We start from the raw sequence: 25,233 nt of genomic DNA on the forward strand, positions 1-25,233 counted from the left end.
ATTCTCTAAAGGAACATCTGGGAAGGCAGCACTGCAGGCTAGCATTTCCTCATTCCTTTTTCCTTCGCTTTTGCTCTCAACAGTTCAGCGTGACTACAGAGGTACCATATGTTCCCCCTTCATCTTTACTTGGGCAGTTCTCTCCTTTTTCCCTTCTTTTTTCCCTTTCCTTTTTTTTCCTTTTCCTTTTCATTTCTCTTTCTCCTTCCCCTTTTTTTTTTTCCCTTTTCCCTTCCCCTTTTTCCCTTTTCCCTCACCCTCTCCGCGCTCCCTTCCCTTCCCTTCCCTTCCCTTCCCTTCCCTTCCCTTCCCTTCCCTTTCCCCCTTTTTTTTTCTTTCAGTATTTGCCAAACAGTTCCTGTTTTGTAATGTGTTATTTTATTGCATCTATAAAAGAAAAAAGTAGACTGTATTCTGATAAAATGGGATAACGCTCTGTATTTGTTGTGTAATGACATCTCTGACTGCCGTGGTTTAAGGCGTACTGATTGCCTTGACTATGTCAGGCTGCTCCTGTTAGAAATCAGCAATTTTGGTAATTCTCTCTGGAAAACCGTGTTGAGAGTAAGTTGCCATAAGGTTGCAGAAAACAGAAAAGAAAACAATGAAGGAACATACAGCCATTTGTGTTAGCTTTTCTGTTCAGGACTTCTCAGCTCAGACAGAACTAAAAATGTGCTAACAGGAGAATCTACTTTAGCCTTGGAAAATTGTTTCTGAGGAACTGTTTGGGCTCCCGCATTGCAACCACTTTGTTCCTTGTTTTGTATGTAACAGTAATAGCACGTCTCTGCCCCAGTTGAACACTGTGACATTTCATTACATGAGAAATAGTGAAGAGCTCAGATCCAGAACATTTGGGGCTGGGTGAAAACATTATTAACCGTGCTCTGACCCTCCTTCCATACAGGAGCTTAAAATGGCAGCATCACAAGGATGGCTGCACAGCTGCACGGTCTGCTCGTTTTCATCAGGCCACAGCCAGTCTTGGTCAGAGGCATCAGAGAGCAGAGAAGGTGTCTGCTATCTTTATTCAATACTCTGATGATCTTTGGGCCTTTCGCAGAGGAGAAGTGGAACAATTTTTTGTTTTTTAAAATTTTTTTTTTTGTTTGTTTGTTTTTCTTGGGCATCCTGTATTCTAGAACCACGGGAATTTGATCCAGTTTGTCTTCCTTCTGATCTTAAGGAAAATTTTAGAGCGTGGATAACTTTGATGCAAATATTCAGAGGTGTTTTGAGGTGTGTTTTAAAGGACCCTGACTCTTACTCTACAGAATGGTTATAAGATAGTAACTTTTACAGTGAGAAGACTTACTACCTTACTCCTATCTTTGCCTTGTCTTAAAATACACATTAAATATTACAATATATCTTATGGTTTAAAGTGTCTGTCATAGTTTAGATATTGAAGACCAGTTCCATTCAGTTCTTTACTTACTGCTTGGAAGTAATGAAGATTATTCCATAAATACCTACACTGGTGGCTAATTTAGTGATATATCTGGCCAAGTCAATTGAACGAGGTACAGATGTTGAAATGTGAGATGCTGTCACTTCTCTATGAACTGTATTAAGTTCTCACTGACTTAGATATGATTCTTGAAAGAAGTCTAACTTCATGGTACATCTGTTGCCAAGCTATGGCTTGTATTGTGTGTACTTACTGGGCTAATTACTTCGCCTAAAAAGAAAAATAATACCCTCCTGGCACCATGTAATTATTTTAAATGTTCATGATCCTGGTAGTTTTCCATTCAGTATTTCTGGGAGCAGTCCTGCTGTTCGTATTTACCCTATAATCTCCTCCTTCTCTTGAATCACTCACTCCAGCAGTACTTCTACATGTAATGCAGCAGCCCCTCATTCCCCATCAGGTGTCAGTCCTATTTAACTGAAGCCCTACAAATCTTGCAGTGCAGTGTATGTTCTACTCAATCTCACTGGTCTAATACAAATGAAAGAGGAATTCCCTGAAGGAATAGAAACTAATCCAAATGTCAACCTAATGCTGAACTCTTAGATCACTCTTTTCAAGACAAAAAGAATATACTGAACATACTAGCTACATTCATAGGATTAGTAATGATTTTTATTTTTTTTTAACGTGAGGAAGCTTTACAAGATATTCAGGGTTTCAGAATAGACTTTTCTTTCAGAATTAACTTCCCTCCATGGAAAGTAGGTATTTATAATAGTCATATATTTATTTAAACTTATGGTTTCTGTGCAGTAGTAGATACTTCCATATAGAAAACTCCTTAGCTTGTGAATTTTTTAAGATCTAGGCCTGCACGAACTCACACACAGAGATTTATTTTATAGCCTAGTCCCAAGAAACTAGTAACAAGACTCCCATTGACTGCAGCAGGGCCAGGACTCCAACTGCTGCTCCCAGAGAGGGTAGTGCTGCACAGCTGAATGTTTACCAGGTTTTTTCAGATGTGGGTTTGAGGCCCGGTTTTGACAAGAGACATCATATATTTTCCACATCTGTCTTATTGTTGCTACATCCTGGGCAAATGTCATATATCAACAATGAGGAAAAAAGGGCATTTTCTGTCTCGGGGAGCTTCAGATTGGGTAGAACTGAAAAAACTAATGGCAAATGCTGACAGAGGATTAAGCTTTGAGAATTAAAACTATTTTTTCCCCATAAACTGAAGCCTGTAATGGTTGTGTCAGGAAGGACACACACAAATGGCAGACATCTATGCATGCGTGCTTGCAAGTCAGAATTGCTGCAAGCAGAAATCTATTTGTGATGGTAAGGTCTCAGCTCAGTGCTGAGTCCAGCACAATGTTAAAGCAGTGTTTCAGTGAAGCTTTCAAGACAAAAATGACAAGGTCTTGGGCTGATCCTGTCCTAACAAAGATTACGGAGAGATTATCTTTAAACCCAGACAGGATTTTGAAGTGAAGTTAACTGAAAGTTAACTGAAGTAATCTGAAAACTTGAATTCTGTCATTTATATTCAGTCTGAAGCTGGCCATTTGTCTGGGAAATTGTCTAGGTCAGTATGGGACCTTTTGTGCTTGAAGTTAGTGCTATGGATACGTTTCATGTCTGTCTACAGACCCGGTTAGAAGCAGGAATGATGTGGGTATAGTCCTCCTTGCAGTACAGCCCTGTGGATCCACAAAGAGCCACAGATATTGGCTCACAAATCTCCTGGAAAATCCTGTACCCAGGTCCAGCTCTAAATCATATGGTGTTCCTCGCCACTCTCCAAAACCTATGCCTTGCCTGGCACTGAAGTCTGGGATTGTTCCTGGTCTTTGTGGCCTGTATTCCTCTCTACTCTCAACCACTAGCACAGCATATCTGTCTCTGTGTTATGGTAGATATGACCTAGGAAAAGCTTGCTACAGGCTGCACTACAAAAAGAAGAAAAAAAAAGGATGATGAAAATCAAGTTTCCCAAGATTAATTTTGTCTGCTGAGGTTTTGTTTATTGAGGACTGTATGATGTATGGGTTGCTCATAGAAAAGTAGGACTGTGATTTGGAAATAGGAAGAAGTTTTCCAAATGGGGACTTGACTTGTCAAGCTGTCTGGAATCCAGACCTCATTCAGCATCAGTGCTGAAAAAGTTGAATTTTTGTCCGCCTGCAATTTACTGTGCTCCCTGCTGTTGTGGGCACATCTAAACTGATCTGCAAACTGATGCTCCCAGCTATTCTAATGCTAATCAACTATTCTCATATTTCCCAAATAATTTGGGAAAAGAAATATCCTGATTATTTTATATCTTCTGAGGAGAAGAGAAAGTCTACAGCTATGACTGACATGTACTCCTCTTCCTTCCTCTCAGAAACATTTTCCACCATTAGGCCCAGCTTCTCCTGCCTCTCTTCATTCTGGAGGAGCTAGTGAATATCAACCATGCCTTCTCTGATTAGCATAATAGAATCACTGATGTTGGAAAAGACCACAGAGACCATCTAGTCCACCTATCTACCTTTGCTGATCTCCATTTCCTGGGCCAGAATGGGAATGCAAGTGTGTGGACTTACAAGAAACCACGTGTTTTACAGCCTGTGTGATGCCACTCAGTTTCAACAGAGAATTGATCCTGTGCCCTACTTGTGCCAGGTCCTACTTTCTTATCTATGCTCTTCACATGGCTAATCAGCTGGTGGCTCTTGCGGTGATAGTAACACTCATACAGCATCACATACTTGCATGGATAGAGCTTATCTCTACCCAAACACATAGATTTCTCCTTGAGGAGAAAGAAATAGAGCCAGCAACTCTGTCTCAGTAACTCCATTATATTCAGCATTAATTATTCAGACTGGAACAGACAGGAATCTCTAGAACTGCTTTACTGAAGACAGCCCTTATAGTCACAAACCACTGTTCCTACTGCTACTGTAAGACAGGGAATCTCCAGCTGAAAAGGTAGACATGCAGATAAATTGAGGGGAATGTTTCAGGTGACTTGTCTAAGGAATGAAGCAATGGCCATCTGAAGAGCTTTAATCTGTGTCTTTCTCTGTGGAGAGGTGATTAGTGTCTCTCTGATCAGTTCTCACTTTCTTACTACTTTGCCTCCAGCCTCTTGCCTTGAATTTTTCTCTCTTTGTGTGGTGAATATGAGAAAGAGAGGTTTGGTTTGCGTTCAGGCATTATATTTGGCCTGGAGTCAATTTTCCTACAGACAATAGAATTCCCAACAGGTTTTTAGTGATATGCACATGACGCTGGAAGGATGATTTCTGCTCAGGGTACCTACGCACAAATGAGCCCAGCAACAGTAACACCCCATCACTTGTTTGCCCTTGGGAACCTGTAGCATCTCCTCAAGGGGATGGTAGTCTTTACATACATGGCAATGGACATTCAATTTGAGTCCTCTATTCTGATGACAGCATCAATCTGGACGAGACACCAGTATGGCGCAGTGGGGCTCAAAAGGGTGCTAATGCAAATCTGTATGGGAAGGGAAAGATGCATGGGGTGGGAGGTGTGGGAAAGTCAGCTGTGCACACCAAGCAGAGAAAGAACGTCATCCAGGACTGACAGCATACAGCTGTTGCCCAAGGCTAGCTCTTCATTATCACACACTTGACTTGAAACTGTAGTGTCAGCCCTCCAGCCTCCAGCAAGGAGTGTTGTGATGGCTGCAGACAAGTGAATTTTCCACTTGAATCCAAACAGACCATTTAAAAAAAAAAAAAAATGAGCACTGAGAGAATGAAACTGTGTTGAACTACACCAACAGTTCTGGATGAAAAGAAGCTGGAGAGAATGTTTGTATAATGCCAAATTCTGCGTATTCCAAATTAAATATTGGCTTGCTTATTCCTTCTTTTTTTTTTTTTAATTTTATTTTTTATTTTTTGGAAGCACCTCCAGCAAGGCATTTTCAACTGAGGAAAAAAAAAAAAAAACAGCTTTGTTTTTGAACAACTACTCAGTTCAGAAAGTTTTGGTTTGGGTTCTGTGTGGCACAGTTCCCTGCTTTGTTTTTGATTGCTTATTGTCACCAGTGAATCAGAACTGTTCTATGCTTGCTGCTCCAGTGCTGATGATTTTCCCAGGCTCCTCCAGATGAAAGTGCACACAGCAATAGCTTTTTACTTCCCTCCTAGCCCAGCATTATCATGTTTGCCCATGCTTCTAAGAGATCACATGCTGCTGGCTTCCAGGCTCGCTGCTAGGGGAAGGCAAAGGAAGGTATCTCAGCAAAATAGATGTCTTGGAGACCCTTCTGCCCCTCCCTCAGCTGTCTGAGGCTGTGTGAAGGAGAGTTCAATGCAGTGGAATGATATAGGCAGATCCACTGAAGTACACAGGACTATTCGCATTTCTGAATTTAAGAAGATGTCTGGCTCTTTCTCTTAGGGCAAATGTCATTCCTGGGCATTCATAAGCTAGTAGAAGGGCTGTGTTTTTCCCCAGCTTGGGCTACAGAGCTGGAAGTATCTTTTAATTCTACTTTTTTTTTTTTTCTTTCCTCATCTAGTTGAGCAACAGGCTCTCAGTAATCTGAATCACCGTAATTCACAGATCTAACAGCTTTTTACTGAAAAAAATAAGCTTTTCTATTAACCTTTTTTGCCAAACTTTGTTTGGCATAGTTGTACATAGTTGAAAATGACTGACTAGATAAGGCTGGAACTTGAGGAGAAACAAGTGCTTTGATAGTGGGTAATTCTGGTACAAAGCAGTTACTGCAGGGACTGTAATTGGAAACTCACTCCCATTCAGCTTCCATTCAGCTGTAAGCAGATTTCTTTTACGTGGTCTAATAATTGTGATAGGACGAGGGGATTGGTTTAAAGAAAAAGTGGAGAGATTGAGATTAGGCATTAGGAGGGAATTCCTCACTCAGAGGGCAGTGAGGCCGTGGCACAGCTGCCCAGAGAAGCTGTGGGTGCCCATCCCTGCAGGCAGTGCAGGCTACGTTGGATGGGCCCTGTTCTAACCTGACCTGCTGGGTGGCAGCGCTCCCATGGCAGGCACTTGGGGTTGGGTGGGCTTTGGGGTCCCCTCCAACTCAACCATTCTGTGATTCTGTGATGCATTCATCAATCGATCACATTATTCACAGCTCTAAATCCTAACTTGTGAAATAATCAGTGTGCAATGTTTCAGCAGCTTTCAGCAGCTTTTCCAAGGCATATTATGTTTACTCATTGAATTGAACAGTACTTAAAAATCATATTTGTAGTCTTTTAAATGCCGCAGAAGAACAGACCTGGAAAATCACAGTTCTGCTGGGCTTGTTTGTGCATTTAGAATGTGTTTTACATGTCAACCCAGAAATTACAGTTTCTTCTATTTTCTTGTTTGAATAATACCTAAGACTATCACCAAGTTGCTTGACTGTATTCTCAGTGTGGAACTCTGCACATTTACTGCACTTGATACTTAGCAGCCTCATTGCTTTATCCCATCTCCCTGGTGACGTGGTCATACCTAGTGATATAAAATTGCTCAAGTCAATTGCTGTTTCTGCAGGTGGAAACACTTATTCTACTGCACCAACAATTTGTCTATGAACTCCTGTTTCTCTAATCATAAAAATGCTTCCATGACTTAGCGCAGTGTGTTGAGGAGAAATATCTAAGCATGTAAGCATGTAAGGGAGGGAAGATTTAGGTTGGATGTCAGGGAGAAGTTCTTTACAGAGTGGTGAGGTGCTGGAACAGCTGTCCAGAGAGGTTGTGGATGCTCCGTCCCTGGAGGTGTTCAACGCCAGGTTGGATGGGGCCCTGGGCAGCCTGGTCTAGTATTGAATGTGGAGATCAGTGGCCCTGCATATGGGAGAGGGGTTGGAGATTCATGATCCTTGAGGTCCCTTCCAACCCTGGCCAATCCTGTGTGATTCTGTGATGCAGCACAACAAAGCATTTAAAGACTGTCAGGACTATATATTCTACATGAAGCTTGTTTCAGTGAAATGTAACTGATCAAGATCTTCTGCTGTTACTAAACTACATCCTTCCACTGAAGCCTCAGGATGTCTAAGAGCACAAAGCAGTGATGCCTAGAGGTAAATACACTGGATAAAGAGCAGCACAGTCTTTGTAGCATGAGGCTATGCTCAGGGGAATAGATAACCTCTTCCTATGCAGGGTTAATTAGCTTCATCAACACACACTCCTGCTCCACAAAAGCTGCCATCCTGCTTCCAGTGCTGCAGCAGGCTCATCTATACCTGGAGGGACCCTGTAGCCAGTAGTGTGTTATGGAAATACTCAAAAAAGATAGTTGAGCTGTTTAGTCATGTCTGAGAATGTGAACCAGTTTTGAAGCCATTTCCCCTGGGCACAAGTCCTTTTTTTCTCCAGCTGTCCCTTCATTCTCCCACTTACAAGCAGTCAAACATGCTACCGCTACTCTCTTTTTCTCCATAATCATGGCAAATCTCTCATTTCCAGAAAAGTCCTGACTGCTGTGGAAAACTCATTTTGACTGCCAGAAAGCTCATATTTTTTGGATTAGCAGTGCAGAATGTGAGCAAAATATCTCCATGAACTGAACAGCAAGAGGACATCTTGTGATGTGTACACAAATTGTGCCCCATATTCTTGTGGCCTTGTGGCAGACGCTAACAAACTCATTATCATAGCACTGAGAGGTAGGGTAGTGTTAATTATTCTAAAATACAACCATAAAGTAGATGATAAAACTTGGCCCAGGAAAGTAGCTAGCAGCCTAGATTTCCTACTAAAATCCTGGGGATTGTGTTGTTTCTGCAAACCTCTGTAGATCTGTAGGAGACAAACGTATGTGAGGTCACACTGAATCCATTAGAGCAGCTAGGGACTCTTCCTAGAAACTGGATCAGCATCTCCACTGCTGCTGGCTAAGTCAAGAGAGTTTCCTTATACTGGGAGGAGCTGCTATGAATAAAAGTCAGGAGCTAATTTCATTTCTTGCTACAACAGCTAGGTCCCTAAATTTGCAGGTGAGTGTCAGTGATACTACCTGCTCCCTCCTCCTGATTTGCAGTGACCCACTGTCTCTCTCAGTGACTAACATTTCCCCCTCTTCCCTTTGGGTTATGTGCTGGGAAGTACCCTCTTCCAAGTCCAATACAGAGTGCTCTGTTTCTATTAATTTGTCTCCCTCCTCATCTCATCTGGAAAGTGGATTACTATCACCTGGACGCTGTTGATGAAGGAGTAGGTAGTTTTTCTACCACAGGTGAAAGTGGACGGTGACTTAAAGTTTTGCAGGGCTATGTCATACTCTGTTGTCTTGTGAAGTCATTTAGGGAACAGCCTGTGTTTGCACCACAGTTAGTTACAAATAGTTCACAAGAATGTACACAGGGTGATGAATGTCTGAGCAGAACTTCTGCAGCAGCTGGGGAATGTAAATGGCAGTCTTGTTGATTGTTGATAATTTTGTTGATAATTTCTAGTCCCTTTTTAATTTTTTCGTTCTTAGTTTATAGGCTTGGAGATTTCTTTCTGTAACCTTAAAAATATTGTGCAGTGTGAAGGATGAAGTATTGCTGGGCAGGCCAAAGGCAGGTTGTGAGGATCCTGTAGGAAAGAAAGGGGCCATCTGAAAGAGAACTGCTCCGCTCCTTTCTCCTGACACATTACTGAATGTGTTAAGCTTTTAGAATTTGCCTCTCTCTTTCTCTCTCTCTTTCTTTAATTACTAAGACACTATTAAAGCCAAAGGAAAAAGAAAGTAAAATTGAGAGAACTGTCCTCCCATGTACTAAATCCGACTTCATTGCTAAGTCACTGGCTCCCAGGGAACCACTCCTTAAGAGTTCCAGGATACTGCCACACTATCTCACTATCTAAACATTTCTTTTCTTCCAACACACTACGATGGTGGGAGGGAAAAAATAAATAAAGGTTCGCTTTTCTTTTTCCTAGTGGCTTAAAAAGGGAAAGTGTATGCAATTATTTTCATTCTGAAACTTCAGTGGCAACAGTGCTATCTGATTTTGTCAAGTTTGTTCTCATCGTTTCTTTGTCTGACCTGATTTCGTGGAGTGAAAGAGTTTTCAGCCAAAGTAAGTGATGAAAGCAATAAATAAATGATTAAAATAAATTGAAGGATGAAGAGTAGCAGTACAGCACAGGCCATGGTATGAGTCAGCAAATGGAATATGCACCTAATATTTTCAGTAGTCTGCACTAAATTAGTAGCCGATGACAAAAGCCCTGTTAGTGCATGTTCTTTGCATGGACACTGCTGCTAGTTGAGGGTCATGGTTCTCCCTTTGGCCACAGTAATGTACCTTCTGAATTAGGAAGATCTTTGCAAACCCAAGGAAATTTAAATCGTGTAGCAGTTGTGATCAGTTTTCCAGTCCTTTCAGGGCATAAACATACCAGTTCTCCATCACTCACAGAGCATCTGAGGGCAGACAAATTTTCTTGTACTTTCTATGCAAGTAAGAAGAGCTTGAAGTCCTACCTGCTGCAAATCTTTCAGGATGATATTATAAAGCAACAGAACAAGGACAAGTGGTCATTTCCTTCTACTCCACTGAAGAGTACTGCAGCCTCAGGTATGTGTGCATGCATAATTTTTGGGATGGATATAGGGTGAAAGAAGCAGAGGGGTAGTACTTACGTAGCAATGGGAAATGTGTGGTGAGTTTCCTACATGGCTGTCTGGGCTGAATGCCGAACAGATAGTTTGTGAGAAGAGAGTTTATGGCACCTGGCTGTGTTATCAATCCCTACACTGTTGACTAAACTTGGGTAAATATAGCATTTTGGAGGGAAATATATGTATATATGTATATATATATATTTTTTATTCCTTTTTATTTTCTGCTGCAAGTCAGATATTGTCAAGCTTCTTCCAGTCCTGAAATACAAAGGACAATTTCTGTGACAAGCCAGGAAGAAGCTTCACACTGTTTATTCTGACTACCTTTTAATTCTTTAGTGATGATATATGGGGACTTGCATATGCACTGCATGGAACTCTTCCCTCCATGAGGAAAGAGTGGACCTGGGACATACTGTCTTACTGATCTAAATCAAGATGACTTCATCTTCAAATATAAGAAGTCCTAGAGTAACTTGGTCCATGATATGCATGTCAAAGAACCACATAAGATGGGAAGGAAAAAGAGAAATGAGACAGTAACAAGTATGAAGAGTTAGTATGGATTGAAGCAACTATGAGAAATAACAGTTAGAACAGCAGGGCACAGCAGTGGAGAGAAGAAAAAACAACAAACTGTGTAGTTAGTACTTTATTTCTTTTAGTGAGAGAGGCTGCTCCAGTGTGGTGTGTCCTTGAGATCACAGAGTATTTTGAAGATTGGTGGGTAGAGAGAAACACAGTAAAAAGACACAGAGGTAGGCGCAGTGAAAAGGCAGATTTATTTACTAGTAATACTGTACAGAGAAAAAAAAGAGAGAAGCCACAGTTACAGCATGGCTGTTGCTGGCAGTGTTCTTGTTTTATTTATTTTTGATTTTTTTTGTACTCTTTTTTTTTTTTTTTTTAATCTGAAGAAAAAAACATAACAGTCAAAAAAGTACACTTCAGGTTACAAAGTACAGCAGCTATCCCCAGCAATTCTAATCCAGTGTTAGCACAGCAGATTTTCCCCAACAAAAAGGGAATTTATTTACATTAGCTCACAAAGAAAGTGGGAGACTAAAGCTTAAAAAAAATCTCAACCACAACCTACATTCACCATAAAAGCTGCATTTTACACAACATTTTCTTGAACCCCTATAAAGAGTCATTCTTCATCTGTGGAGTGAATGGAGTTGGGAAGGGCAGGAAACATTTGGAAGTGTTCTTTTGCCTCTGTCCTGACCTGCTCTTGCTTGTCTATCTTTGCTGTGCAAAGATTCAGAGGCCATAAAAAGGTTTCAAACAAATTTATCTTTTCTATCAGCCCCTAATTGGTGCCTACATCCATCCTGGCAAAATACAGTGACAAAATTCAAGCCCATTTTCAGTTAAACACCTTAACCATAGGTGCAGGCAGATCTTAACACACCCCTGAAGCAATCCCTAATGAGCACAGTGCTTAAGTACGTGTTACGCTTCCAGCAATTGCTTAAGGTCAGTGGAGCTTAAGCACTGTGTCCAACTGGGAATTTATGTGGTTGCACAGAACCCTCTTTATTTCTGAGTTCACCTCTCTGACCACCACATTAACTTGGAGGGACACCAGTAGCTTTTTGGCATCTAGCTTTACTGAGAGCACATTTGTATGCTGGATCTGTCTGCAGGGAAGTTCACATTTTCTCCTGGCTCCTTCAGCCTGCTGGTAGCAACCTGACAGCTAGGGGATGGTTTGTCTCCTGCTCCCCTACGAGGCTTCTGGATGCTGGTATCTTATGCACTTGGGCATATCGAGCTCATATCTAGCTTGGGGGTTTAACATGTTCCCATAGGAATGGAAAGAAAGACAGCACTGTTACCTAAATAACAAGGCTATTGTGGTACCTCGGGGGATGCTAGATGAGTAGACAGAGAATGCTCCTCTGGTATCAGATTTGCCCTACAAATCTAGGAAAATGCAGGGAAAAGTCCAAAAATTGAGGACAGGATACTGCCATTTCGTGTAACTTGGGACTCACCCAAACATGCCTGAGGTGAGTGAGATTTTTGGCTCTAGTCTCTCTTCTTTCCCCCATTTTTGCTCATAGGGAACCACAAAAAGTGAAGCAGAGAGGGGAAAAAAGGAACAACTGAGCAATGGTGTCTGAAATGAGAGCAAGTACAGAGACAGGGGACAGGCAGAGTGTGGAGCAGAGGCGTGCAAAGGGAAAAATTTGGAAGAGAAACTCACACTGCCTCTTTTAATTCATGTTTGTGTGCAGGCATGAAATTCAGCTCAGCCCTCCTCAGACCACCAGGAGTTTTGGTTGCCCAGAAGGCATTCGTCTGCTTTCAAACACAGTTGGCCAGGAGGTCATGTCTATATATACACCTCTCTGCAGAAAAGTGCACCAGTTTCACAACACCATTTACAAAATCTATCTAATTAAAGCAATAAGAAGATACAGTGAAAACAGCGTAAGCCTTGCTTATAGCAATACTGTTTAAAGCCCAGACCCCAAAAGCATTTGTTCCTATCCTTGAATTTCTCTGAGATGGGTCTTTCCATTAGACTAAAAAGGGCAGTTTGCGTGCTTAGTTGTATGCTTATGAGCAAGTCTTTAGGTGTAACAAGATATTCAAGATCAGGTCTAAGTCACTTAGTTTACAGTGTAAGTTAAGGGTGTATGAATGTATCCAAACTGATGGATGTGAGTTACTCAGATCACTCTAATTATTTTTTTTTTCAATTTCTAAGGTAGACCTTAAAAAAAAAATCTAAAAATTGCTTTACGAAGCATTTGGGAAACAATCACAGAGGAAGGTTTGCAATACAATAACAGCAATATTGCCCAAAATAAGAGAAGCATTTGCAAAGTGGGGAAAGGGGATCAGAATTTTTCACAAGTTTGCCCTTAAGAAACGTAACACAGTCTTAATCCATTGAGTAGCTCAACTGGAACTGCCACAGGAAAGGAATTAGGTAATTTGCAAGACATTCTGAACCCATGAGGAAAAAGGCTCAGTGTTGTGATGCTGTTGATTTTAAACACGTGGGGCATTTTTACAAACTTCATGCACCCTTGTCACTATTTACAAGTAAAATACTATTGTATGTTTATATTACAAGTTGGATTTATATTCTCTTTGGACTAGATGGAAATCCATTCATTTTCTAAATTTAATAAATTCATCCATTTTATACAGCTTACTTGTTTACATGCAAAAATTACAGTCCACCTTAATGTTGGATATTGTCATAGCCTGTAACTTCTGATTGAGCTCAGAACTAAATTTTTTTTTTTTGCTTTTCAGAAAGCTCTTGAAATTTAATCTGAGATAATCCTAAATTTCCTAAAAGACAGGGAGAGCTAGTTGAAAAAGAGTGAGTTTGAAAAAATGTAAGATACCACATATTAGCCTGTGGGAAAATTCTCCACTTTGTCCAAATGATTTTGTTCTACTCCTTCCAGTGCCACCACCTCTTAGTATTTTGAAAAAACATGTTATAGTTCTTGTTATTTGTATCTCTTTATTGAAAGAAAGTAGTTATTATCTACCTTGATGGCATTCTAGATAAGGTTGTCTATCTATAGAAAGCATAGGTCCACCTTTTTTTCTTCTTTCTTTCTTTTTTTTTTCTTCGAGGAGGAGAAGGAAGGGAAAATAAATGAATTCATTTAGCTGTGTTCACAGCAGGTATTTTGGATACTACCTTTATACTGTTACTCTTTAAAAAGCGTTGTGATCCTGGACAAAAATGTGGTTAGGTCTACAAAAGATCCCAAGAAGCTGGGCATTGTCATCAATGTATGAAAAAGTTCAAAGGCTCAATGTCACAGGTAGGATGATATTCAGAAACTGAAATCCCTATTTAGGATTTGTATCTCATTACAAAAATACTTATTCATTAAAAAAATACGCAAATGTAAAATACTACATTTTCTATTATATCCCCACTTACTTTCCAAGTACACTATTTAGATTTTGGACTAAGACAAATTGTAGAACACCTTTTATTTCTCTAATGACTCACTATGCTATCTTCCTGCCCAAATTAAGTTGTATTTCCGATCTTAAGCATTAAGAATCAGTAGTGAACTTAGATAGAACAGCAGGGGACTGATAAAATAGTTGTCAGGAGGGGAGTCCCACTGAATGTTTGCTCAAGAATACCACTGCCATGGTAGCAATGCTGACTCAGGACCTGATCCCACTGGATGCTCAGCACCATCTTGCTTTATGTTTTTCTTAGCAGAAGTAGCAACACTCAGAGTTAGCCTCTAGGTTTAGACCGTTCTGGGCAAACTCAGCATGTATGAAAGTGGTGCAGGTACCCAAATAACACCCAAACTATACCCTGTATTAATCACTCATGCCCTGGTCTTGCAGACATCTACACACACGTTCCTCCCATGTGTAGTCCTGTTGGCTGAAATAGGCCTACGTACACTGGGGTTAGACATATGTGTTTCTGTTTGCAGGACGGGGGACTTTTATTGCACCGTTACAGGTTCGCTTCATGGAGAAGGGCTTGTGCACTCTTCTCTTACTGGGGATTGAAAGATAATGTTGTGTTTATACAGCTTTGGAATACAGCCTGCACTTTTTTGGGGGGGGAAAAAAAAAAGTGGGAAAAAAAAAAAAAAGAAACGAAGATACAAAAAGAAGGAAATCCAAGAGTTCTAAGGCAAACTGTCAAATGGCACATCATACCTACTTTGTCATTCATTTAGATAACATCACAAAGGCAGACCAAAGGAGTTCTGTAAACATATACCATACAGTACATCAGCCACGGGAAAATAAAAAAAGAAAATAACCCTGTAATTCTTTTCTTTCTGTATTGATATTCTTGTAATTGAAAGAGATTGCCTAGCCACTAATTCTAATGTTGTGTTTTCTGATTTGTATTTTTCTTCTGTTTTTTTTTTATTTAAAAAAAGAAGAAGTAGGATGCAGTGGTTTGAAAATAAACAGTCCCTGAATGAAAACAAGGGACAACATGGAAACTGGGTTCATAGAAACTTAGAAAATACAAAATATAAAAAAGTTTCATAGGTTACTTTTTTCCAGTTTAGGAAAAGATATGCTGAAAAGAGTTTTCTTGTTTTCCTTACAAAAATTAAGGCGAGCAGTTCGTTGTGGCAAAATGTTAACACTGAATCAGTTTCTGACTGTACCTTTTTGTATCGCTTCATGCTGAAATAGAAAATGTACAGATGATGGCATAAGATAAACAGACAGGGAGTTTGCTCAAAACAATACAAAAAACTCCCATTACGATCCTTATGAAATCTCTCTCTGCTTTACTGTAGAGTGGACCTTTTCCTTCAGATCTGATTGTGCATATATTTCTACTGGCTGCTTTCTGTCTGAGAGCATGAAGAAAAATTCATGCCTTCCAAAGCTCAAAGAAGCCCTGGAAATCAGTTTACATTCATCAGCATATACTAACACACTTGAATTCCCATGTAATTTGGCTGCAGTCTAATGGCTAGTATGGACAAGCTGATGTCCAACAAGGCTGTTGCACTTGCAGAAGAAAATGATTGGAATAAGCATGTTTCAGGCAGTGTAGCTAAGACTCTCAGAGTTCAGACTGATTTGCTTTTGTTTTCTGTTTTGCTTGACCTCAGATATGGAACTACCATTGACTAACAAAGACAAACCCTTTGCAACTCACCTTCAGGTTTTTGTTTTTGATCTGTCATGGCCCGTGAACCATGAAGTTCATATGGACACAAAAAACACTGGCCTTCCTAGGCACTCAATGTCAGCTACAGGTACTGAGCAGTAGGTATTTGGCAGGTTTAAGTTTTAAGGCTTGTGCTCTACTTCTAACCACTGAAGGGCCACTTCTGAGCTCTTACATGCCACCATCTCCCTACTACATTGTGCCTCAAATGTCACATGGTCTCAGATGTATTCTGGTCCCAGCCTCAGCATGCATCTCCCAAAGCTGGCCACTAAGGGAGTCATCCCCAAAAAGCTGAGTCTGTATTGAACCAGAAGATCATCTGACTGGGGAGTGCAAGGCTGAAGAGAAGGATGGACAGATCAGATAAGGAGTGGTACCCGAGAGTGTCCTCAGTCAAATCCAAATGTCATGAGCAGAGGACTGTGGGGAAAATGTCTGTAAGGGGAAGAGTGGTAGGGAAAACGTTTGGCCTGGGAAGAGGTGAGGAGGCCAGGGTGGCCATGAAGGCAGGATCACACCCAGAGGGGGAATGACTGGCCAGACCAGGACGAGAGATGCAGAAGATGTTTTTTGAGGTGAGGTATGCTGGCCCCAGAATGACAGAACTACTGCAAAGCATGTCTGCAGGCCTCACACTGGCTCCTGAGTAGGTTGAGTCAGACTCCAGAGGCTTTCATGGTGCAGAAAAGAAGTAAAAACTGTTTTACTGTCCCTCTGGTTTATGTCACAATGTTCTTGCAATCCTTGAAGTTCTAAGCATGCCCTGCTGAAGCCTTGGCTATTTCCCCATTGCACAGTGCCTGGAGTGGAGCAAGCAATGATGATGTGACTAAAGCTGCATGGGTCAGTGCTCCTCAGCTAAGTTGCAGTGACTTCACAATGCTCCTTGGAAATGCACAAAAAGCCCTGAAATGGTTCTGTGTGATGGTGTCAGGGTTTGGATTACCACGGCCAGGCTGATGAATAGTAATAGGATGAGTTAGGATAGCTCAGCCTCCGGGGTCAACTACCCACACCTTGGTCTGCTAAACTTGAGGACCGCCTCATGAAGCCATGTGATAGAGCTGAAAGCTCATGGCCTTGATTTAAGAAGTGTCGAGATTTGTAAATAGTTACCATTTCTGGAAAAACAACAACAACAACAACAAAGCAAAAAAACCAACAACCCAACAACAAACCCAAAACATTCCAAACCAACAAAAATACAGGTTGCTAATCTCCAACACAGTTTCTAGCAAACAGACACTAGTAGTAATTGTCACAGTGCACAACCTTGCAGCCATTCTCTTCTCTGATACAACTGTTAATCACATAGGCCTGAGTCAAGTGATGATTTTCAGAGTTTCTGTTGCTGGGTTTGGTCCTTCTCTCATCCAAAAGCCCCAGAGGAGGCTGAGGAACATGCAGAAATCTATTACATGTTAAATCAGGCCACTGAAGCAAAATTCAGAGGCCAGCATAATTCCTGCAGGTGTCAGATGGATGTAGCTCTCTTTTCTTAATCACCAATTTTCTTTTTTTATTACTGTAACCTGGGCAGTGGTGAAAAGTTACATTGACCGACTCCATATTGACAGCTAAGTGATCATACATAGGAACTACCTTTTGCATTTTCTTGTGTCTGTTTTTAGTGTGCCTCATATAACCTTTGTAATGAGCAAGTGTCTTTTTTACTGGCACAGAAAGAAAAGAGTACAGAGCAAGAACTGTTTAATCAGATGCTCTGAACTAACAATTAATGCAGTAAAAGCACCATCCAAGAAAATACAGAAATACCATAGGAACCACCTCAGAATGAAAAGAGGCTTGTTGTTACTTTCTTTCTTTCTTTTTAATATATTTTTTTCTGTTGTATTCATTTTTAAAGTCTGATAGTTTCAAAGACACTTCAAAATACTCTTCAGTATTTTTAACACTATCAGAAAACACAAATCCTGATTTTCAGTCTCACTTCTACTGTTACAAATCCAGACTAATTTCACCAGAGTGAAGTTGCACCTAAGCAAAACCAATGTGAGACAAGAATCAGGCTCATAGTATCTTACCACGAAAAAGCTGGCTGCTTTTTCATTGTAGTTAGAAGAAACAACGGACTGAGAAATAAAGAGACATCTATTGATTTTGGATGCATTCACCTTTTTAAAGTTTAACTTTGAGACGTTTTTTTGAAGGCCTGATTTTCAGAGGGCAGAAGAAAAATCTGTTGGAAATCGGGCCTCTCTGAAGTATCCCACACCAGGAAGTGAAGCATCCAAAACCACCACCATTTTTAAAATGTCAGCCTTACGGCGCTAGGATCGCTTTCTGAAACAGCTGCTTAAACAAAACTCTGGTAGGCCTCCACGGGAGTTTTGGCTAGGTAAGCATGGCAGGATCAGACCCATCACTTGTCAGTACGTCAGTGCACTGGAGGTGCACTCAATGAAAAACAACAGTTTCCTAATGCAGAATAAAAATCTGGCCTTGCCCACATTTCCAGCACTGAGAATTTCCCCACTGAATTCAGTGCGAGCAGGGTCAGATTGTGAGAGAAGATTACTTATATTCTAGGGAAATAGAAAGCAGTATCTCTCCTCTACTGGAGTTCAGCAGGAAACTTCATATATAACATTGGCAGAGTTACTGAAAGGCAAGTAATTAGATCAGTAACCCCATTTCACTTGGTGTTACAGCTGCATCTTTTTCTTGTCAAGTTAGTTTCTGTTGTAATTTGGGGAGATGAAGTTCACATACAATACTGTAATCTGGAAGATTTATATAAGGCAAAATTATCATTCATATGTTTTCTAGAAAGAATAATTAAGGTCCACTTTTGGTATTACCAATAAGCAGAAATGGCTGATGGATTTCTGTGACACTGCAAACTAAACTGAAAAGTTACTATAAAACAAAACTATGCAAACCTTTCAGGAAGGAAGTTTTAGGAAATTAAAATAGTAAAATGATCTAAGTCTTCCCCTGAGAAATAAAAAGTAGCATCTATAAAATAATGTTTAAATGTGATTTTTGTCTTAAAAAAGAGAAGTGACATTCTTTAAGGCTCTCATATCTGGCTGCTGTGAAATTCAGACTCCCATGAAATCCTAGGAAACTGATGAAGCCTGCCAGATATCCAAAGAAAATGTAAAAAGTGTTTTCATTATATATATTATATATATGTATAGATCAAATAAATATGAAAACATTTGTTCCATTTCCCACTTATCTCTCACTCTGCAATATTAAGGAGAAAAATAAAATAAAATCTCCAACCACTCCTCGAACCCCAAAGTATGCATCTGATGGGAAAATAACCATGCGTTCCTCTTCCTGAAGAACTAGAAATCAAAGCAACCCAACTGCAAGGCAATGGAGGCATTCACTTCCAGTTCACAGTATTGCAGCTAGAAGAACAATGAGGTCTAGGTAAGTGATGGAGCAGGAGCTGCCGGAGTGGGGAAGAAGAAGGTGTTCACATGACAATACAGCATTGACAGCGCTTTTTCTTTTGTGTACCTGGGGCAGCTTCCAAGGGCAGGCTCTCTTCCTTCCCCTCAGGAGAGGAGGGCTCTGTTGTGTCTGACAGGGGCCTGCCAGAGACCAGCTCAGCGGCGTTCCCATCCATGGTGGAGATATCTGTCACTGTCTTCTCTCTCAAAGACTTCTCATCGTCTTCATCGATCAGAACCAACTCTGCTTTGATGGTTTCATCATAGCCCAGCACTTTTTTCGTCTCCTCTTCATCGTCAATGCTCTGGTAGCCCATAAATATCATTGTCACTGGTTGATCTGCACTGGCTTCTGGAACTTCGCCACCACGGGGTTTGTCTTGGGGCTGGGAATTCACAGCATGCCCTTTGTTTGGTTTGTGTACCATTTCCAGCTTTGCCTCCTTGAAGAGCATTTGCTCCTTCATATGGCTAAGGTTTCCATCAGCTACTGCATTTCTGTCTGACACAGTCATTATTTCATACCCTCCTTTTACATTTGATTGTCCAGCTTTTTGCATAAGTTCATCTACGTCCTTTGAGCTTAATTTATGTACTCCGTTTTCTACCACTGTGCCACCAGAGTGAACCTCATAGACTACCTTGGTACCATCATCATAGACTTTGAATCCTCTTTGATGGGCCTCATCTGGGCCAACAGGTGAAGCAGAGACAATCTTGGTCTCTCCTGTCTGTTTGTCTTTCTCCACATTAATTTCCATGGTGCACAAAGCTTGAATGAAAACAAGAAAGGAAGTGCATGTTACAACAAAAAAAGCCAGTGAATGGTTAATTGCCAAACAGACAAAGAAAACTATGGTGCCCCTTTTCCTGTCAGCTGCTTCTAAAGGGTCAAGTGCTTTACGTTAGAAGTGGAATGCAATGCTGTGAACAGAGATAGTTACTAATTTACAGCTTCTTGTGTAGTTGGAGGCAAGACATACCTGCGTCAGATGGGATGCAGTCTTCCAACTCACACTATGTGGGGCTGCCTCTGGTCAGTCAGGAGTGCCAAGAGCACTTAGGTTAGGTGTACTTTAGACAAAGGGAAGTGACAGCATGCAGTCTGGCCTCACTATTTCCCTTCTGAACTTGCCTCAAAATTAAATAATAACTAAAACTAAATCTAATTAAACTAATCTCCAGCAACCTGTTTATATTCTTTTCCTTTTCTGTCATCAAATTACCAGTTAGCTGGTAAGAAGTTTTGTTTGCTGCAAGTAGCACCCAGACTTGATAAACACTTACACTTGCTTATCTCTTCCATCTATGGCATTCAAAACATTTTAGAGGGGTGAAGAACCATTTTTTTTTTAACCCTGTTCTGCAAGTAGAAAAACAAAATCACATGGGAATGAGATAATTTTTCCTGTAGATTTGTGACAGGACAGATCTCTTCTTCCACACCAAGACTTCAACAGTGATCTCTGTTTGCAAGGTAATAGAATATATTAAATGGCCTTGAGGAGCTCCCACCCTTCTTTGGATGAGCCTAAGCATCGTCTCCAAAGGGGAAAGGTGAAGAAAAAAGTAACAATGAACCAATTTTCAAAGCACCATGAAACAATGGATAAAAATACGTGTGTGAGGGATGCTGTTTTAGAATAGCAAATAAACTTTTCTAGCAGTTAAAAAAGACGCAGCAGTAAGTCGAAAATAGTTGAGACCACATAGCAGGAATAGTATTCATCACTCTAACCCTCATTTTGAGACAAAATGGCATCTCACTGGAGAGCTTTTCAAAGCAAAATGTGTAAAGGCTTCACGGATTTTCCAGAGGCAGAAGTGTTCATCTGTTTAAATATTCCTTGCATATAGATTAAGACATTCTTGAACAGACAAGCACAGACACTTACGAACTACCATAAGCAATGAGAAGTGTTTGTGAAACTTATGATGACCATCTTCACCAATGAACCTAAATAGGATAATCATGATTTTTCTTACCTGAGACACCAAAAACTGGTGTCTTGGCTTTCTTCCTGCCTTTTTTTTCAAGTGAACATAGAATAATTTGCCCAAGGGTCAGTGTAGCTTGATATGTTTGTATTTTAAACACCATTACGATTAAAAACTACACATAAAATGCATTCTTTCAGTCTTATTATTCTCATGGAGTAGAATATTTTAAGATGTATTCTCAAAATGAAATCTCTCATCAGCATTATGTAATTAATCACGTGGTGCATCATGAACACCACTATATCTTTAGATGAAAAATTTAGATACTGCAGAATGGGTGTAGCTGACAATATCCTACATATTAGGAAGAATTTGATCAACAAGTTCCAGCACTGCATGGAACTCTCTGTGCTAAAGACAGACCTGATTTAGAAAGTTCACAAGGGTGATCATGTCCTTGTGTATTTGATGTTTGTCAAATTAGCTTAAACATTTGCCACTGTCAACATTTTCTTTTTATCTATGATAACTTAGCAGTAGTGTTTTTGATATAACTTGTGCTTTATGACCTACCCTGGAGATCACATCAAAGCCACTTTTGCAAGTAAACGCATAAATATATCTGAAAGTCTTGGAAAGCTGTTCACTAGTGAAGCACATTGCCATGGGAGAAATGAATAACAGAACTCTGTTTATCCACTGATATGCACAATGCTACTTCTCTACAGGAAAATCTAGCAGTCCAGCTTGTCAACATAGCTGAGAACTGAACTAATCAGATTTATAAAATTTATTCAGCTAGAGCTTATTTACTGCAAATGTGCTCTGTTAACACAATACAAAGCTGTCTGACAATGGAGTTGAAACTGAAAGCAGTACTAGAAGATGACAGCCTGTATTCATGGGGACAAGCCTTCTGTACAAGCTTTAATTAAAGTGTAACATGACACAGTGCTTCATGACAACAAGATCCCAATGTACATATGAAAAGAACTGGCTTCTCCCTATTGCTTTAAACTGTGGGATTCTGAGGCTATTCTTTTAAAAAATCTTAATAGACTTTGGAAATATATTAAGATGGATGTTACCCTTGTAGACTGTTAGCTAGACATGTGCTAGTGTCTTCTCATACACAGAATACTCTTCTCAAGGGATATGTGAACAAGGCTTCTTGGTCATCCAAAGAGTGAAATAAATGTTTGCATTCTTGGTATCGACAAAATGGCACAAAACATACAGTGAAAAACTTGCTTTTCAGACAGATTAGGGTAAGCACTGGTGGAAGAGAAGCTTTTAGTACGGCTTGCAATAGGAACATTTTATCTGAACAAAATGACATATCCAATAGTGGTCTACAGTGTCTCAGCTGCAAAAGCTGCTTTGTTATGCTTACTAACTCGTTCTTCCTGATAACCACCTTTTCTTTTCTTATTCCTCTAGACGCCTCTTAAGTAGCCACAAGCAGTTTGGTTTGAGATAGGGAACACGCTGTTTAGAGAAGAAGGCTCTTTAAAATAAGGAACACGTGCAGCTTTTAACGATCACACCGGTACATTTAGGACACGTACACAGTCTGAAAATAAGCGTTACAATGCTTTCTGTATGGCTGCAAGCACAAAACACATCATTGTAATTCTCCCCACACTTTTTCTTGAGAAGAAAGAATGGTAACAAAGTGGTATAAAGTGGCATTTAAGTTTGAAGCATGACTGGAGGCTTGTGAGTGCTTGTATGTCTCATTCATCTTGAGGGGAGTCACTTGGGTACAATGGAGGAGGTAAAACCATGGTGTGGATATTGTGTATTTTTCTAAGCAGAGATGGAAGGAACTAAGTGTTTTCACACAAAAAAAATGACACATTTCCTACGCCGCTTGTGTTTGGTCAATACACAGTGTTTTGAGAGTGCTCTCTGCTGCCTAAAAAGCCTTGACTTATTTGAAAAATATGTATCAAACAGCATTTCCTGGCATTTAAATGATATCGGGAGTCCAGACCAATTAAGGAAATATAACAAAGAAGAGTTCATGGCTACTGGATTGGTATTATAAAGCTTTGCTCCTTGAGACTTACCAGCTACTCTGCTTGCTCCGTCCCGCCCAGGAACTGGCTCTGGTGATCGTGAATAGAGGGTTGGGAGTTCAGGGATCTGGGAGCAAATGTAATTTACTGCATCTGGTGTCAGAGAACAGGAAACAGTTAGATTTGTGCTTTGAGCCCCAGTGGCTTCATTGCTTAGACAGCAGAGTGTTAATTTGTCAGCCCTGACAATAGTTGCTGGAGCTTTGTATTAGATAATTGGATCAAAGCAAACAAAATGCAAAGTCACAGTCGTGTGATTGGTGTTCAGTAAACTAGCTGAGGTAGGAGGGAATGGGTCCAGATGACTCAAACCTTGTGTAAGTTCAACACATAAAATTATTTGTCAGGAGGTTCTGGATTTATCAAGTCTGTGACCTTTAAATATGGGAAGTGTTGGGGGGAAAGATGGGGTGGGCAAGGAACAAACCTGGAGTAATATCTAGCATAACAAACATCTCACATAGAGATATAAAAGCCTCAAAATGCTGTTGTTGGCTGAAAGAGATGAAAGGCCATTTCTTTTTGTGTGGGTTGTTCGCATATTATAGAACTGCCAGTTGGCTCTTTGTTCTTAGAGATATTAATATAGCTAATAATGAAATAACATACAGATATAGTCTAGTAGGGTGCCCATTGAGCCCTGCAGCACCTATTAAGTTCTTGCCAGCTCTGTAGTGCCTCTGTTCATTAACAGTGTTCAAAAAAGTAGAGAACTTGCTGGAAGGCTGACTTGCTTACTGTTGTTTACCACAAACTAAATATATTTTTTAGAAAAGACATTAAGGATGTTTTATAAACATATACTGGGAGAAGTTTTATGACTGGGTTAAATATAACTTCTGCTAAGGTTCAGTGGCTGAATCAAAAGAGCTCTGAGGAGAGATATGCAAGTAACTAACTTTCAGTTTGACTTCCAAAACAAAAGAAGCAGGGAAAAAAAAATCAGTTTCTTATCATTTGGGAATTTTTTAAATTTTGTGTGGAAAAGGTGAAATTTCTGTTCAAACATAAAATTCCATCTGGTCTGACACAGAAGATATGTTGTCCTCCAAGGATACGTTGCAGATACATTGTGAAATTAAGCTGCTGCGCCCTTGATATGACCTGGTTCACATGTGAGGAGAGGAGGTAAAATCTGCCTTCCTCAGTGTCTCTTGTTTGTGAGCAGGTGAAATACAAAGAATTAGTGCAGACAGTGAATGTGAAATGGAGAAGGATGAGAGAAAATGAGGTTCCATGTTGGTGGCTACATCACTGCCGGCATTTCTCTTGTGAGTGGAGATACGTTCACTGTGTTCCCTGTCGGCCAATATCCACGCCCCCAAAAAATCAAGAAACACATGTTGTACCCGATGGCACTGCCAATAAGAGCAAGACATGTCACCTCTAACTCCAAACCTGCTCCTTTGAAGGACAGCTGTGCCTGCTGCGAGTGGAATGGTTTTATGCCCTAGTAGCCTGCAGTGGCCACTGGAGCTGCTTGATTCGATGAGGTAGTAATTGCAGTCCTGAAGAGGACAGTTCACCACTGGAGCAATGGAAATGATTCAAGAAAGCTCCCTTCCAATCCAACCCATTCTGTGATTCTATGATCCTATGAAAGAGACCTGCTCTGTCTTTTCTGTTTCCTGTCAGAATAGGATGAGGAAGAGGCACAGTGTAAATTCATTCAGGAAAGTCAGGAAGTTGTTACCGAAGTTCAGATGAATTTCAAAAGACTCAGTTGGGGAAATACTGCTTTATTTCACACTTCAGTGACAAATGGCAGTCTTGGCAACTGAGCCTTTATATTTTCAATGCACAATGTTTCCTTGAAGGTTCTTTTTCCTAATTTTTTCTTTTTAGCAATATGGTCCGGGAGAAATTATTGTTTAGGACACAGCTGACTGAACAGTGGCCAGTAACAGCTGCTTTCTTTTGTAGGGTGTCTTGCCTCTGGTGAGAAATTGGTGCAATGCTCTCTGTTGTTATTCTGTGAAACATCACCAGCAAATGAGCAGGCTAGTATTGAAAACTGAAGTAATTTCTCAGAAGTAAGAAATGTTGAGACTGCTTCTGGGCCATAACAAGAAGGCACTT

At 40.4% G+C, this 25,233-nt stretch overlaps 1 protein-coding gene across 3 annotated transcripts in view; it reads right to left on the minus strand.

The window, feature by feature from the left end:
- Window positions 1-25,233, minus strand: part of PALM2AKAP2 (PALM2 and AKAP2 fusion) — a 250,912-nt gene that overhangs the window by 115,969 nt on the left and 109,710 nt on the right. For 2 of the 3 annotated variants that reach the window (XM_042882819.1, XM_042882820.1), the window contains one exon: window positions 23,146-23,247. The exons of the other annotated variant lie outside the window; for it this stretch is intronic. In XM_042882819.1, coding sequence (XP_042738753.1) covers window positions 23,146-23,247 — 102 coding nt within the window. The remainder of the gene's footprint in view (window positions 1-23,145; window positions 23,248-25,233) is intronic. 3 annotated transcript variants of the gene reach the window in all.

Source organism: Lagopus leucura, unplaced genomic scaffold (assembly GCF_019238085.1).
Source record: "Lagopus leucura isolate 7727_CA_CO unplaced genomic scaffold, USGS_WTPT01 Super-Scaffold_100036, whole genome shotgun sequence".
In the NCBI taxonomy this organism is placed as follows: domain Eukaryota; kingdom Metazoa; phylum Chordata; class Aves; order Galliformes; family Phasianidae; genus Lagopus; species Lagopus leucura.